Source organism: Talpa europaea (genome assembly GCF_964194135.1).
Source record: "Talpa europaea genome assembly, chromosome: 13".
NCBI classification, from domain to species: domain Eukaryota; kingdom Metazoa; phylum Chordata; class Mammalia; order Eulipotyphla; family Talpidae; genus Talpa; species Talpa europaea.
Genome location: NC_140080.1, coordinates 12354011 through 12370490, shown reverse-complemented (window position 1 = coordinate 12370490; position 16480 = coordinate 12354011). Strand labels below are relative to the sequence as shown.

Below are 16480 nucleotides of genomic sequence, written 5' to 3'. Positions count from 1 at the left end.
TACAAGGCCCCTTCTCCTTAGGAAGGTCATGCCAAGGCAGCATCTGTCCTCGCCTCTTTTTTGCCTCTGGTTCCTTTCTCCCCATCTCAGCTGCTAGCTAATGTGTTCAGAATGAGTTCAAATTAACGTTTAGCTCTCTTGACATGAATAGCAGTGAAATTTCAGGGTCAGTGGATTCCAGGTTGCATGGAGGGGACATTTTTGAATAGGTGGGACTTCCTGTGCTGCTCATGGCAGAAACATGACAGGTAGTTAGTTCCTCTTCTGCCCCCACTGAAGACCACACCTGGTTTCCAGGGTCCACGTCTCACCCAGAAGTGCAGCACCAAGCCTTGTTGCCCTTTGCGTGACATGAGGGCTTTACGAATTGCCTTTTTAGCGAGCCGGCTTTTGAGCTGTTTCTCGGAGTGACTTCATCGAATCTCTCTTGTGTGTGTGTGTCTTGTGATTGTGTTATCTGTTGCTGTCGAACACGTTTCCTCCAGATTTCAACAGCTTAAAACAACCAACATTTAGCACTTTGTTTTGTTTTCTGAGGGCTAGGGATTTAGGAGCGACTTAGTAGGGTCGTTTGGGGGTTCCAGCTTACGGACTCACATGTGGTGTGGTCAGGGCTGCCTGACGTCTCTGAAAATGAGACCTTTCAATTCCACTTTGTTAAAGAAGAATAGTGTGGCTGCTTTTTGTGGGGGTGGGATAAGAGTTTTGAGCAGATATCAGTATTTCAAGAGAGAGAGAAACACACACACACACACACACACACACACACACGCCCTGGAACGGTGCAGGAGGCAGGGGTCACACAAAGGTGTGAATCCTGGAGGCCGCCTTGGGTGTTCTTGGGGTGGCGTCTTCATGACTGGCTGCTGCAGTGATCAGTGGGGAAAACTTGCTGTAAGTTTAGAGTCCAGGACAAAACAAGCACTTGATGGAGAGGCAGAAGGAAGACAGAACCCAGCCCCAGTTTGGATACTATTCAGAAAGGCAACTTGAAGCAGTAGCTTTCTGGCTGTGCCTGGCTGGCTGAGCAGTTTCCAGCCCACATCCACCAGTTCCCAGGCATCTGCCATGTGCCAGGCCTGTGTGCAGCATTGAGATATTATTTAAAAGGATGGTCTAGCTTTGCATCCATGATGGTGAAAACTTTGCTTCTCTCTGTCTCTCTGTGAATTAATGGCCATTATGCTTACCTCATTGGATTTCGGGGAAGATTAAATGAGATAACAGATGCAAAACACCTGGGCTCTCTAGATGCCAGTATTTTTATAATCACTGCCCCGCAAAGTTTGTAGTTTTTCTCTTTATGGCTTTGTTTATATATAAAACAGTAAAATGCGTTTTGTTTTTTATAAATCCCTCTCAAGGTAGCTAATACTATTCTAAGTGTAGAAGACTTCTCAGTAAATACTCTCCACCCAAGGGACAGCTTGCTGTGAGGAATGACTGAATCTTTTTTTTTTTTACTAAATTATTTTTTTGAGGTGACCTTGCATTACAACGCTATATATGACTTTAGGGGTACAGGTTCACTTCTGCTCACATGTATGATACCACGTCATGCCCAGAACTGAAGCCCCCATAGTCCATTGAGTTAGTCCAAACTAGACTATTGGGTTGTGAAGCAACAAGACTGTATTTAAGACTCTGATTATCTGTAGTCACATTTGTAAAAAGACTTTCGACATAATGATGAGGTGCTGTTGGCACAGAGTCCAGTAGCAGCCGAGGGGGCAACATTCACAGTGGAATACTACTCAGCCCTCAGCCTTTGCTGAGGGAAGGGGGGAATGGCCTTCTCCTGACATGCTCAGCATGGGGCCCCAGCAGCCTGCCTCCCTGCACTGAGCAGCTTGGCTGGTGGCTGCCAGGGAGCACACATCCTCGTCGCCATCCGAGTTCTGTTCTGTGTGACATTGGATACCGGTGGGTGTGTGGCCTGTCTTCTCTGTGGAGAGATAACTGGGACTTTCTAGATGCAAGAAGTGCACTGTGGGGAATGTATGTGTAATGTATGTGTGCTGTGTTGAGACAATTATTAGGTGGAGTGGGTTGCAACCTGAGGGATAGATATAAGCACTATGGCTGTTTGTGCTGAGACACAGTTCAGATTTTTTTAAAAGATTTGAGTTTTTGTAGTCTGATTGTCTCCTAGAAAACACATCTGCATCCTCCCTGCTCTCAGATAATTTTCAGAATGGGCAGTGCTGAAATGAATCCCAGAGAGGGTGGTCCTCAAACAGTCTAGAAGGGTCTTATGCTTTCCTTAATGCCGTAACCCAGCAAACCCCTTCCATGGTATTAACCAAAAGGGAGCCCCTGGGCTCAGGAATATGTGCTCCTGATTGACTTTGGGACTTTGCTAGCAGCATGGGTCATAGTGAGAAAATGTGAGGTAGAACTGAGAACAGAAATTCTGTGTAATTATTCTTTCGGGGTAAGAGAGGGGTGCTATTATGTATAACATGTAATTTATATTATTAAATTAAAGATGAATTATATATTTTTAAAGATTTATTTATTTATACATACAAGAATTGGGATACAGGCCAGAGGTGTGGGGGAGTGAGAGGATTCACCAGAGATAGAGTGGGGAACAAAACAGGTGGAGCTACTGAAATACGTTGCTGAGGGGAGCAGCGGGCGAATCAGGAGAGGTCTGCGCATCATCGGTATCTCCCTGGCCAGGGTCAAACTCTTGCTGCAGAGGCTGCAGATAGGTTGTGTCTTATCCCCTTGTGCCACCAGGGAGGCCCCTAAGGATGAATTATATTTATATTGAGTTTAAAACTTAAAAATACTATTTAAAATATTCCCCCCCCATATTCAGAATAGAACTCCAAAGTATCTAATCTATTCTCAGTCTCAGAGAGTTTATTTTCTATTTACTGCTGTGACTAGACTGAGCTCGTCAAGAGCAGCTGTTCAGTTTTTTCCCCCTGTACCCATGAAGCCGGATTGCATCTTGTGGGGGCTCAGGACGTGCTTGATCTGGCTTCTCTGCTAAGTCTCTTGCCACTGCCCTGATGTGGTCTCCCTAGCTTACTCCTGCACCTTGGCAGTAAGGGAAGAACTTTGTTTCCTTTGAAATAACAGAAAGCAACTGCTTCCACCTGAACTCTAGCCTGCAGTTGGTGTGCATGTGGATGCTGGCCCGGCTGAGTCACATTTTCACTCTGCAAATGTGCCCGTGTGTGCTGGTGTGTTCACATCTCTGTCCACTGTATGTTTTGATCTCTCAGTTGAAAGACTTTGTGCCAATAGCACCTCATCGTTATGTCGGAAATCTTTTTACAAATATGACCACAGATAATCAGAGCCTTAAATTCGGATAGTCTTGTTGCTTAACAACCCAACAGTCCAATCTGGGCTAACTCAGAACACGGGGACATAAAATAATAAATCGGCAAAGGCTAACAGGGAGGCGGTTTTTGCTGTGAGGCAGTTGGGCTTTTTCAGATGATATTTAACATATGTAACCACCAGCAACTGGTGTTTGAGAATTAGCAACATTGCATTGAATCATTATAATGCTATATCATTCTAAGGTTTAAGAAGAGATAGGATGGAATTAAATAGAAGAAAGTTTAAAATCCCATAGTTGCTAAAAATGATAATGAAGCAGCATTTATTATAGATGCATTGAGGTGAACAACATGAATGCCCTGTTTATCAGAAGAGGAACTTTAGGAAATATATACTCATGTGAAAAGATATCTATCTATGTATTTTACTACATGCATAGTATTAAAATAAATATCTAGACACCTAAATTTAAGCATAAATACTGCAAAATGTGCATATAACACGAAACACTGAAATTAGCCACTTTGGAATCTTGAGTTTTCTAGGGAAATTTCTATTCAGAGAAAACTGTACTCCATTGAGGACATACATAGATTCTCATAAAAAGTTGAGCCACTGCTGAGCAATGCAAAGTAGAGTATGCAGGGTTCTCTATTCCAAAATTGAGTTCATAAAATATTCAAAAAGGTGAGACTTTCTCTTATAATTGACATATCTTTCAATTAAGGTAGCTCACACAGCGAAGATACCCTGTATTCAGCTAGGTATATTAAATTCTGAGAATTTTTTGAAAACTCCTTGCTTACAAAACCTTAGGGAAAATACCAGCTCAGCACTTAATCTAATTATTTTTGTTTGTGCTTTAGTCATTTTTAGAAATTTCACACAATTCAAAAATAGCAGCTGGGGAAAAAGATAGAGGGAGTGAATTTGCCAGGCTGTAGGTTATTGTCTGGTATTTTATGGCATCGAGAAGTATGGGTCCTGTAAAACAGGAGTGCTAACATTTGAGTGTGGCCTTTATTTGGAGCTTTAAGAGAAATGCAGAAAGTAATTAAACCTATCATTATCTTGGTTATGTCAAGACTAGGAACCATGTCTTTTTATTACACTTAATTAAATGGGTAATCAATTGACTAATGTGTCTATGATTACTTAAGTTGATGCTTAATGATTGTTTTATTTAATTCCTCTCCGTAGGCAGTAGGCAGAGATTAAAGCAATCACACTTCCTGGTTTCTTTTCCTGTGGTTAATTAAGTCCTTTGAGATCTGGCTGTGTACACTTTACACATCTGTCTATTCTATTAGTTTTCAGACAGGAGTGTGGTCCTTCTTTCTGAGAAAGAAGGTGTGGTCCTACTCTTCCCCAAGTAATAACATGCACACCCAAACTTTCTCTTCTGTGGCTTCATTCCATGCCCGTTTCTAGAGTTGGGAATGTGGCATGGTGCTTTGTTTTTGCTTTATTGAATTAAAAAAGCTTATTATCAGTGATTTGTGTGCTTGTACTGACCTTCAGTATGTATATTCTGCATTGTTTCAATTTTTTTTTTAAGATTTATTTATTTATATGAGCACTGGGTACAGTCAGAAGCGCGGGAGGGTGAGAGAATTCACCAGAGACAGAGCAGGGAACAGAACAGGCAGACTGATGACTGATGACAGAGGACACTGCTGAGGGGAGCAGCGGGCGGCAGGAGACGTCTGCATGCCATGTGGGACCCTCGCCGGTGGCCGGGTATCGAACCAGCACTGCAGAAGCTGCGGGCAGCTTCGCAGCCCAGCGCTCAACCGCTGCGCCACCAGGGGAGGCCCTCACACACTTTCTGTTTACTGGGTTCCTCCTGTGTGTGTTCTCCAAATCTGGGCTGTCACCTCATACCAGAAAGCCCTTGCTGACCCTTGCTACTCTATAAGCTCTTTCCTTTCTGTGCCCAGAAGCTTCTTGTTCCTGTCTGTCCTCACACTCATCAAGCCACTTCCCTTTTTTTTTATTGAGGTAACACTGCTTTAGAACACTGTGTAAGATGTGCAGAACAACACAGACAGGGTCATTTGCAGGGTAGTTGGCGATGAGAGGATGAAGTGGGTTCCAATGATGGGGGGCCACTTGGAAAGAACCATATTTGGAGCTATGACTGGTTCTAAATGTTGAGAATCCTGAGCTTGCCTGGAGATGGCAGTGAACCAGTATATATTCCTGGTGTGTGTCTAGAGCGGAATTAGAATGTGATTCTGGACGTGCATATTGAGGGTGACCAGCTGTTTGGTTTGCTCTGGAGTCTCCCAGTGTAAGCACTAGCCTCCCATCGCCTTGGAAGCCCCACAGGTGTGGCAGAATAGCTGGTGGGCATTGAGATGTCGTTTAGACTGCGCTTGGTGTCCCAGCCAGAGAAGCACATCAGTTAGTTAGCAGGTGAGCGAGCGTGACACCCAGAATCCCAGGCAGAACATTCCAGACTCTGTGGAGGCAGGCGCTAGGGTGGAATTATAATCGGGCTGAGATTCGGCCAAATGAAACTTAGTCAAAAGCGGCATTGTTGGAGCAACTTGTAGCGCCAGCAAGGCACAAGGCAGCTTCTCTATGGAGCCTGCAGAAGGGTACAGGAGAGTCCTGGAACCCTCAGTGGTTTTTTCAGGCTTCTAATGATCTTACTACACCAGTTGTAGCGAGGCAACCAGGTGCAGGGCAGACAGGTAGGCTGGTCGGCTCCTGTCCCGCTGTGATTCTTTACTCTTTTTGGGCTCTCTGGCGTTCTCTTGTCTCTCCCTCGCATGGTTGTTCCCGCTGCTCTCTGCCCCATGGTCCTCTGTCGCCCGGTCCCCTGCTGCACTGCCCTTACATGACCAGCTCCAGGCTCAGGTGTGCCGCTCGTGCATGCCCACATCGTGCTTCAGATGCTGCCGTCAGGCACGTGTGCCCTGCGCACATGCTCCTGTGCCCCGCGCACACGCTCCTGTGCCCGGCGCCCAGGTGCCTCCCACATTCAGGGCCACAGGTGATGGCCATGGAGGCCAGCAGCGCAAAAGCCTGAGCAATCTTCATTTACCCCGCACAACCTCATTTATGGGACAGATTTTGAAACAGATTTTTAAGCACTGGCCTGCAAGTTTTATTATTATAGTAGTAATAGTAATAGCTACCGTTCAAGTGTCATGCACTTGCTAAGTTTTATATTCTCACTTTTAATCCTTGCAGTTGGCATATGATAGGCACTATCCTTTGCTCCATTTCACAGATGAGGAAACTGGTGGTTTGCCAGCCAAAGCTGTTTGCTCAGTTATACATCTAATTAATCATAAAGTCTTTGAATCCTCAGAAACCCAAAGCCCTAACTTCCTCACCATGGAGTACTGGCTCCTAGCAGATGACGCTGCGAAATACTTGCAATTTCTTCCACTTAGAAACAAATTCTATTAATGTCTATGTTGATAACTGCATGGGCAGGAATGGCCAGTGCAGGTTTTCCATGATTCGAGCAGATGAGGTGAAGGAGTGAGTCCTGGAGCCCTCAGTGGTTTCTCAGGCTTTTATTGGGATTTACCAGGTACGTGGCAGGCAGGGGTGCTGGGGGGCAGGGAGGTGGCAGGCCTTCTCTGGTGGTTCTTCTGGCGTCCTCATGATGCCGCCCTTATCAGCACAGTATGAGCCCAGGTGAATCCACCCTCTCTACATGCCCACACCCTATTCCAGGTGCCCGCCATCAGACATGCATTCAGGACTGCAGGGTTCTGTCATCAATCCTAATGGCGGGAGTGCAGAAAAGCCTGATATCATTTACTTACCCTACAATAATTTTGTCTTGGGGTGGTGATTAAATATATATGTAGCCTACATACATGAAAAGCTATACATTTCATATATGTAATTTACATATTTGAAAAGTTTTTCATATATGTAGTTTTTTTTCCTCTAAAATGACATTTGCTATTTCTATAATTATTAAAGTTTAACAAAGCTTTTAAAACCAGTTAGTTGTGGGCCTCCCCTGGTGGCGCAGTGGTTGAGTGCTGGGCTGCGAAGCTGCCCGCAGCCTCTGCAGCGCCAGTTCGATCCCCGGCCGCCGGGTGAGGGTCCCACATGGCGCACAGACCTCTCCTGCCGCCCGCTGCTCCCCTCAGCAGTGTACTTCGTCAGTCTGCCTGTGCTGTTCCCTGCTCTGGCTCTGGTGAATTCTCTCACCCCCCCCCCCCCGTGTTTCTGACTCTACCCAGTGCTTGTATAAATAAATTAAAAAAAAAAAAACAGTTATATAGGGTCAAGGAATGGACACGGTGCAGGTTTCCTGATCCAGCAGACCGGGTAAAGGAGGAGTCAGAGTCCTCAGTGGCTTTTTGCAGGTCTTTTTATTGGGATTTACCCAGTACATGGCAGGCAGGGGTGCTGGGGGGCCGGGAGGCTGACCAGCCTCCCAGCCCCCAGCAAGTCTTCACTCTATCTGGGCTCTCAGCCTTCTCTCAGCTTCTGCTTCTCTTGCTTCTCTCTTGGCTTCTCTTTTGGCTTCTACTGGCGTCCCCATGACCCGCCGCCCTGAAAAGCAGTCTCAGCCCAGGTGAATCCCATCTACCTGTGCCCACACCCTATTCCAGGTGCCGCCATCAGGCCTGCATTCAGGACCGCAAGGATCCATCATCTATCCTGATGGCGGGAGGGCAGAAAAGCCTGACATTTTTCCTTACCCTACAAGTTAGTTGTTAGGTATTTAATTTTTTCCAACTTTTACAGTTCATCATTTAGGCTCCTTAAATTTCTTGGTGTTACAAACAGCTTAAAGTAGAAATAATTTGCCAAAAATGGCATGCAAGTAAAATTAAAATGAAATAATTAAAAAACATAAAAAATTCAGCTGCTGTAAAATGTAAGCGATGAGGAACCATCACATCACTTTGTGCTGTATCCCTGTGTCAGGACGAGGAACACAAGTGACTGAAGGTATTTACTGTGTTCAGACCTTGCTGGTAAACAGCTTTTTTTTAGCTCAAGCATTTTCAGCAGAATCACCTGCAGCCAGTGGCAGCATAAACTGGGCACTATCTCCCTGATTTAGTCTCAAAATCGGTGACTGTTGCTAAAATTTAAATACAAGGAATGATTGTGTTATGGAGAAATTGGAGAAATTGTGTTCACTTGATCTTAGCCAAAAGGCCGAGAAGCGATGGAGAAATTGTGTTCAAGGGAATAAACCACAACTCAACAACCAGAAATAAGAAATATATTTCAGGATTCTCTATTAAAACAGTTGCTGAAGCTGGAGCAGATCAGAGCGAAGTTAATCACAACAGGGGTTTGTAATTCTTACAGGTAATAATGTGGAACAGAACCTATAGTGGCTTTCTGTTTTCTCATTTCTAGCATACAGATGGAAAATATATCCTTCAGCCTGTAATGCTGCCGTTACTTTTATTACATGAAAGCTTTCACTGCTTGTGATCTTGTATTTTGTAAGAAAGATACTTCGCCGGTCAAATATGTTCAAAATCTGTTGCTCCTCCATATTTGGTCTTCATCCACAGTTCCTGGCCTGTGGCTCCCCAAAACCTGAGGATTTCCTAAGGAAGGAGAGTGTTACAGGTGTCTCTTACTATTTTTTTACAAAAAGATTTATTTATTTATGCATACAAGAACTGGGGTACAGGTCTGTAGGGAGCAGGAATGACACTGAGCAGGTTTTCTAGGATCCAGCAGACCGGGTAAAGGAGGCGTCAGAGTCCTCAGTGTTTTTTTGCAGGTCTTTTATTGGGATTTAGCGGGTACATGGCAGGCAGGAGTGCTGGGGGGCTGGGAAGCTGGCTGTCCTCCCAGCCCCCCAGCAAATCTTCACTCTATCTGGGCCCTCTGGCGTTCTCTGCTTCTTTCTCGGTTTCTTTTTCAGCTTCTGCTGCTTCTCTGCTTCTGCTGGCGTCCCCGTGACACCACCCTTAAAAGCCCAGTCTCAGCCCAGGTGAATCCCATCTACCTATGCCCACACCCTACGCCAGGTGCCCGCCATCAGGCCTGCATTCAGGACCGCAAGGATCCATCATCTATCCTGATGGCGGGAGGGCAGAAAAGCCTGACATTTTTCCTTACTCTACAAGGCCAGAGTTGTGGGGAGGTAGGAGGATTCACTTGAGAGAGTGGGGAGCAGAACATGCAGATTTACTGAAATGCACTGCTGAGGGGAGCAGCTGGCGAGTCAGGAGAGGTCTGCTGCACCATGTGGGTTGCTCCCTGGCCGGAGATCAAACTCGGGCTGCAGAGGCTGTGGACAGCTTCATAGATTGTGTCTTAACCCCTTGCACCATCAGGGAGGCCCTCTCTTATTATCTTAATGAATATAACTTTTGGAAAACACCGGAGGTGGGGGCTGGTTGCCAGGGAAAACAGCGAGAATGGAGGGTGGGGCTTTTACTCCTGCCCGTGATTCCCGGGAGGGGAGAGGGCCTTGTGGCTGAATCCAATTGTTGATGACCAGTGAGTTTATCAGTCGTGCCTGTGTAGCGGAGCCTCCATAAAAACCCACCAGGTGGGGCTGGGAGAGCTGCAGGACTGGGGGCTACGTGGCGTTTTGGGGAGACACATCTCCTGGAGGGGGCTTGGCAGCTCCATGCCTTTCCCCTGACTTGGCCCTACGCTTCTCTTCTGTCTGGCTGCTGCTGACTCCGGTCCTTGGTAACCTGGATATCCGGTAAGCCAACAGATTCTCTGAGCCACTCTAGCACATGAACCTGCAGCCAGATTTGCGCGAACCTCTGATGCAAAGCCCATTGGTCACGAGCCCAGGGGTTACCCTGAATTTGGGCTGTCACCCAAAGTCTGAGGATGGGCTCGCGGGGGACCTCCAGTCTGTGGCTGGTGGCCAGCACTGCTGACGCCTAAGTGGGGCAGAACTTGGGAGGCTAACCCCGTGACCTGTGGGATCTGCCATGTGTGGGCAGAAGTGAGCTGGGTACAGCTGAAATCTTAGAAACCCCGCTGGCTTTTTTTTTTTATATTGGAAGCCTTCAGGCTGCTGTGTGATGATGTTCTTTTATCACAGGACCTAGACGCAGGCAGGCTGTGCCTCAGGGTTGCAGTTAAGGTTAATGCTACCATGTTTTAAAATGAAAAATTCTTATCTTCCCTTAGAGCTATGAAGGCCCTCACAAAATTGGTGATTAATGTGCTGAAAAGACATTCAGGGAACTTCCTTGGATATTGATCAGATAAGCACTGAGATTTATGACTCTGTTTTGTGATGTTCATTAGGTGAATCCGAGGTGGAGTGGGGCAGCTCTTAGCTAGTGCTTTCCAAACCCTGGAAAGTCTAGCATCTCAGTTAATCTAGAAAGAGACCTCTCTTTCCCTGAGTGTGTTGTTTTTTTTGTTGCTTAAGTGTTACTGTTTGTAAAGGCAGGACCAGGCACAGTGCAGGTTTTCTGATCCCATGCAGACCAGGTAAAGGAGGAGTCAGAGTCCTCAGTAGTTTTGCAGGTTTTTTATTTGGGGTTCACCAGGCATATGGCAGGCAGGGGTGCTGGCTGGGGGGCTGGGAGGCTGGCAGGCCTCCCAGCCCCCAGAAAGTCTTCACTCTATCTGGGCTCTCTGGAGTTGGTTCTGCTGCTTCGGCTTCTACTGCTGCTACTACTGCTGCTGCGTCCCCGTGACGCCGCCCTTAAAAGCACAGTCTTAGCCCAGGTGAATCCTATCTACATCTGCCCACACCCTACTCCAGGTGCCTGCCATCAGGCATGCATTCAGGACCGCAAGGATCCATCATCTATCCTGATGGCGGAAGGGCAGAAAAGCCTGATATTTTCTTTACCCTACACTGTTGCATCAAAATTGAGTGTTCTTACTTGAAATACCACCTTTCATGTTTCTGGAGGTATGAAATTCAGAAGTTTCCAAGGATGTTCTCAGTGTTATGGCATCTTCCTTTAATGAATTGTAGCTAGTTGTTGAATTTGCTTCAGTGCTTTGTGTTGTGGTTTTTGGAGTGTGTGGGTTTCGAGTGCAGGGTCCTTGGGTTCATTCTGGGAAAGGTGTCACCAGAGCTCCCTTTTCAGCGGCACACGGCGAGTTCCCCAGGTGAGTTTCTCCACGAGACAGAGACGTTAATTATATTTAAAGGGCAGGTTTATTAAGGAAAGGGACAGAAAACTAAAGACACTTGCAGAGACAAAAGCGGGCAGGAAGAGCTGCCCCAGAAGGGACAGGTTTGCTGACAGAGGCCTGCAGGGTTGCAGGTGGGCGGCCTTAAGAAGAGCTGTCTCCACTGAGGGAGGTCACTAAAGGCAAGCCCGCAGGTAGAGGTCATGGGCAGGCAGGGAGGCAGCTCCCCTGCTGAGGGAGAGAGTTGGTGAAAAGAAGCACCTGTATAGTCACAGGTGGACAGTGGATTGCTGCCCTTCCCCACCTCTTGTGCAGAGACTGCACTGACATAGTCTCCTCTGTTTGGGAGGGGCTCACTCCTTGTGACCCTCCAGTTGCTAATTTTGAATAACTATGTAGAATTTGAAAGGGAGATCCTACAATGGACTCAATCTCCATATCTTTACCTTTGGATGTGCTCTCCAAAACCTGCTTGGATGTTATGCTTTGTAATCTAGGTGTCTGTGCCTAAGGATATTAGTTTCTGCAACTGTGTCTTCTGTGTCTAAGGATCTCGGTTGCCATAGCTGTGTCAATGGCTATGCTAATCTCTTGTACCCCAACCTCCTTGTGAGCCTGGTTTCTGGTCTTGTAGCGCCTCCTTTACAGTTTTTTTTTTTCTCTATTCTTGTCCTCCATCACTTTGGACTTTCACGTAGGTTCTCTCTTGCATAGGTCCTCTCTTGCACGGTATATGCTGAAAATGATTGTCCTTTCTATCTCTCCCTTGGACTGTTCTCATAGATACTGGTGCGGTACATACACACAGTGGAATATTACTCAGCAATGAAGAAAGATAAACTCATGCCATTTGCAGCAACATGGATGGAGCTGGAAGGGATCATGCTCAGTGAAATATGCCAGAAAGAAAAAGAAAAATACCGGATGGTCTCACTCATAGCAGGAATTTAGAAAACCTAAATAAGGGACCAGGAAAAAGAATAACTATAACAAAGTAAAAATCAAAATCAAAAGCAACTATAAACCAGAGACACACTACGGTGGGGGTTGGGGGGCAGAAGGGAGTAGGATCAAAACAAGGGGGGTGGGAATTGTGTGGGGACTATAACCAAGAGGAAAATGCATGCACTGTGCCAAAATGAATAATGATGTAAAAATACAAGAAAGCAAAAACAACAAAAAAATTTAATATACTCAAATTGATATAAAAAATCTAATTGTTTTCTAATTAATAATATACAATGGGGGATGTTTCTGACCTAAAGATAACTGTAAATAAAACTAGTTTATCTTGCAATTATTTAAAAGAAACAAAACTAAAAAAAACGGATTGAAATAGAGACTAGCCCTCGCCCATTCTGGAAATAACTATAATAGTTTGATGCGTATTTTTCCAGTTTTTCATGGGGTTCCTGCTCGTGTGTACGTCCAGTCCATCCATTCACTCGTTACACATTCCTCTTTCCTCTCCCTGTGCTCCCCGGCCCTCCTCCTGAACATAAGTGCTGTGATATTGCCCAGGGAGAGGAGGCTTTGTTCCGCCTTTTGAACTTGATTGAATTTGACTCCTGGTGGAGCTCATTGTCTTGTCCTTTCCTCCCCTGGCCTACCGCAAAGGTCCAATAAATCCAGGCTACGCTTTGCTTCTTTTTCTCCCAGGCAGCCTCACTAGGAGGCCTCTTAGAACAAATTCCGCAACTCTGTAAAAGACAGCACTGCTGGTGTTGCTCCTGGGGGCTCCTGGCCCCTGGTCTGGCTTCCCTGGTGATTGGCCTCAGGCCCGGAGGGGCTTTTGTGCCCCAGGATTCCAAGTGTGAAGTCTCTGTGGGGTTTCCTTGGGAAGCAGCCTCTTCTTTGTAGGACCTGCCCTTCTGTGTCTGTTCTGGCTTGAGATTCGCTCTGCGTTTGTTATCAGTCATTTGAGCTCTGTCTGATTTCTGTCTTCTAGAATTTCCTTGAAAAAATTTGACATGTTGATGGGGGACCTTGCTGTCTTGTCTGCTCCCTTGCCACTGAGTGGGATATAGAAGTGAGGTGCGGTGCACAGGGAGATTCCCTCAGTGCTTGGGACCTCCTGGATGCCTTGTCCAGTGACTGGAAAATTCCATTTCTTGTTCAGCTCTGTGGAAATTCTAGCAGGGTTGGTTTGTAGCTCCTCCGGTGTGTGTTGTGACTTGAAAGTATTGTTTCCTTTCAGTTTGGCATTTCATGTTAATCATAGTGAAATCATTCATCATAATGAAGTCATTAATATCTCATTACACTCTTTGAGTATGTAAATAACATCATTACTGGAACTTCTTGTACATTTACAGGCCTCTGCAAGGTGTTAGCCACATCCTGCGAATGAGTGCTACAAAATTCACTTTCAATGATTACCCTTAAATGTCACTGTCTCCGTAAACTATGCATTTGTGTCCCATTGTGTAGGGAACTGAATATTATCAGTTTCTTTTTCTGGTGTCCAGCTGAGCTGCAGACATGAATAGTAACTTTAATGGGCACATAGTAGTTAGAATGACTTCCTAATTACTGTCAGAAAGAAGTATTTTATTTTTTACATCGTTGTTAATTTTTAAACAATATTTGCTTCCCCCCACCCCATGAGGTGTAGTCCCCATAGTTTCCTTCTCCAATGCACCTGTGCACCATCACCTCAGTCCCCTGTGCTCCTCCCTCCCTCCCTCTGATCCCTCTCCCTCCTCCTCCCCTGTAGGATGTCTCTGGTTTATAATTGTTCGTTTTTGCTTTGTTGTGTTTTGTACTATTATTTTTTTACACCGATGTCTTATTTGGTTCCCCTATATTCCTGCTATAAGTGAAACCATGTGATAGTTTTCTTTTTCTTTCTGGCTTATTTCACTGAGCATCATTCCTTCTAGCTCTATCCATGTTGCTGCGAATGGCATGAGTTTATCTTTTTTGATTGCTGTATAATATTCCATTGTGTATATATGCCACATCTTTCTGATCCAGTCATCTGTTTTTGGGCATTTGGGTTGTTTCCAGGTTTTACCTATTGTAAATAGTGCTGCAGTAAACATAGGGGTACAGGTGGTCTTTTGGAACAGTGTTTTTGTGTCCTTTAGGTAGATCCCTAGGAGTGGAATTGCTGGAGCATATGGTAGCTCCATTGTTAGTAGACTGAGGAACCTCCAGACAGCTTTCCATAGTGGTTGGACCAGTTTGCACTCCCACCAGCAATGTAGGAGAGTTCCTTTTTCACTGAATCCTCCCCAGCATTTGTTGTTGCTTGCTTTTTTGATATGTGCCATTCTTACTAGTGTAAGGTGGTATCTCAGTGTGGGTTTGATTTGCATTTCCCTGATGATAAGGGCTGTTGAGCATTTTTTCATATGCCTGTTGGCTGTTTGCATTTCCTCTTTGGAGAAATGTCTTTCAAATTCTTCTGCCCACTTCTTGACTGGATTATTTACTTTGTTTTTGTTGAGTCATGTTAGTTCTTTGTATATCTTTGTGATCAGTCCCTTACCACTTGCATGGAGTGCAAAAATTTTTTCCCAGTCAGTGGGGTGTCTCTCTGTTTTGGTTACTGTCTCTTTTGCTGTACGGAAGCTTTTCAGTTTGATGTAATCCCAGGCATTTATCTTTTCTTTAACTTTCTTTGCTTTGGGTGATGAGTCTTTCAAGATGTTACTGAGATATAGGTAAAACACTACAAGACATACATTTTCTTCTATGCAGTTTATGGAGAAACAAGTACTTGACTCACTATTTTGCAGGAATGACTGAGATTCATTTGACCAACAGCATTTTTTTGATCCAAATTTTTTTTTTTTCTCAGGAAGGAGAAAACATTTTCTATTTGGCTATTGAAGATATAGAAACAGACACAGAGCTTCTGATTGGCTACCTGGACAGCGACATGGAGGCAGAGGAGGAAGAGCAGCAAATCATGACAGTGATCCAAGAAGGCGAAGTGAGACCTTCTAAAGGACAATGCTCAGCTGGCAGAAAAGGTACTGCTCCTCAAGGGTGGTTTGAGAGAATGACAGTTGTAGGGGAGATACAGTTGGGACTGGAGTTGAACTGTAGTTGTATTCTAGTAGAATGTTCTCAAAATAGAGGTAGTTTATGTCAAAACTGCTCTTGGAGGGGATCCTGCTGTGTGTCCATCTTTCTTCCAGCAGGAAGACCTTGCAGAGTGTGGGTTCACCTGGAGGTTGGCCAAGGTCAGAGGTGGCTCCTGGCTGTGGGGGCTCTTCTGTGCAGGAGGCCCCTTGGGTGGGAGGAGTTTTGGCATCTATACCTGAATCTGCCACTAGTCAACCTGGTTATGGGGCATATTACTGCCTCTCTGACTTGACTTTATCATGTGTTCATCAGAGGCAAGAGGAAAGGGGCTGTGCTGGCTTCTATAAGATTATTCTTGGGGCTCCCTTCTCTTGGAGATCCTTAAGAATCTGGAGCTGCTGGGGATCTTTTGGGTTTCGATCCTGAAGGCCTGCAGGGTGGCTAGGTCATCTTAGCTGGGTCCCCCCAAAAGTGTGACCTTTGGCCAGTCTTCTAACCCTGGAGGTAGACCTCACTTGTTTGTCACCTGCTTGGGAATAAACCATTCTTATTGGGTCTTGTTTCTTGTGTTAGACTCCTGATGGGGTTCGAGGGAACTCTTCCTGATAGGATAGGTACTCACAATTTGTTAATGATTATTGCTGTTGAGTGTATGTCCATTGCATTTGGCAGAGTCCCCTCAGGAGGATGGCTTTCTTCTACTAGCTGTCATATAGTACTGTCTTGCATTTTCCGTTCTCTGTGTGCCCCTGCTGAGTAAGTGTGAGTGTTCTTAGCATTGCTGGCTTATGCTTTTGTTTATTTTAGTTGGATTATTTAAAGAGAACATGAGGACGAGCTGTCTGTTGTGTTTTTCAAATAAGCATTATGCCTTTTGGAATGTCAGATTTTTAGTAACGGGATTTTTTTTTTTTTTTTTTTGTATTTTTCTCCTCCACTACCCAGGGTTTGATGTCGCTGTGTCTTTCACTGCCTATCTGTTACCACCCTGGTTTTTCTTTAGTTAAAAAAAAAAATTCCATTTTCATAATAAGAATCATCAGAAACTTCAAAACATTTTGAAAAG

General features: G+C 45.2%; 1 protein-coding gene across 1 annotated transcript in view; it reads left to right on the top strand.

Moving 5' to 3' along the window:
- Positions 1 to 16480, top strand: part of PRDM5 (PR/SET domain 5) — a gene marked incomplete at its 3' end in the record, with an annotated part of 156291 nt that overhangs the window by 39735 nt on the left and 100076 nt on the right. The window contains exon 4 of the mRNA XM_084252352.1: positions 15185 to 15359. Coding sequence (XP_084108478.1) covers positions 15185 to 15359 — 175 coding nt within the window. The remainder of the gene's footprint in view (positions 1 to 15184; positions 15360 to 16480) is intronic.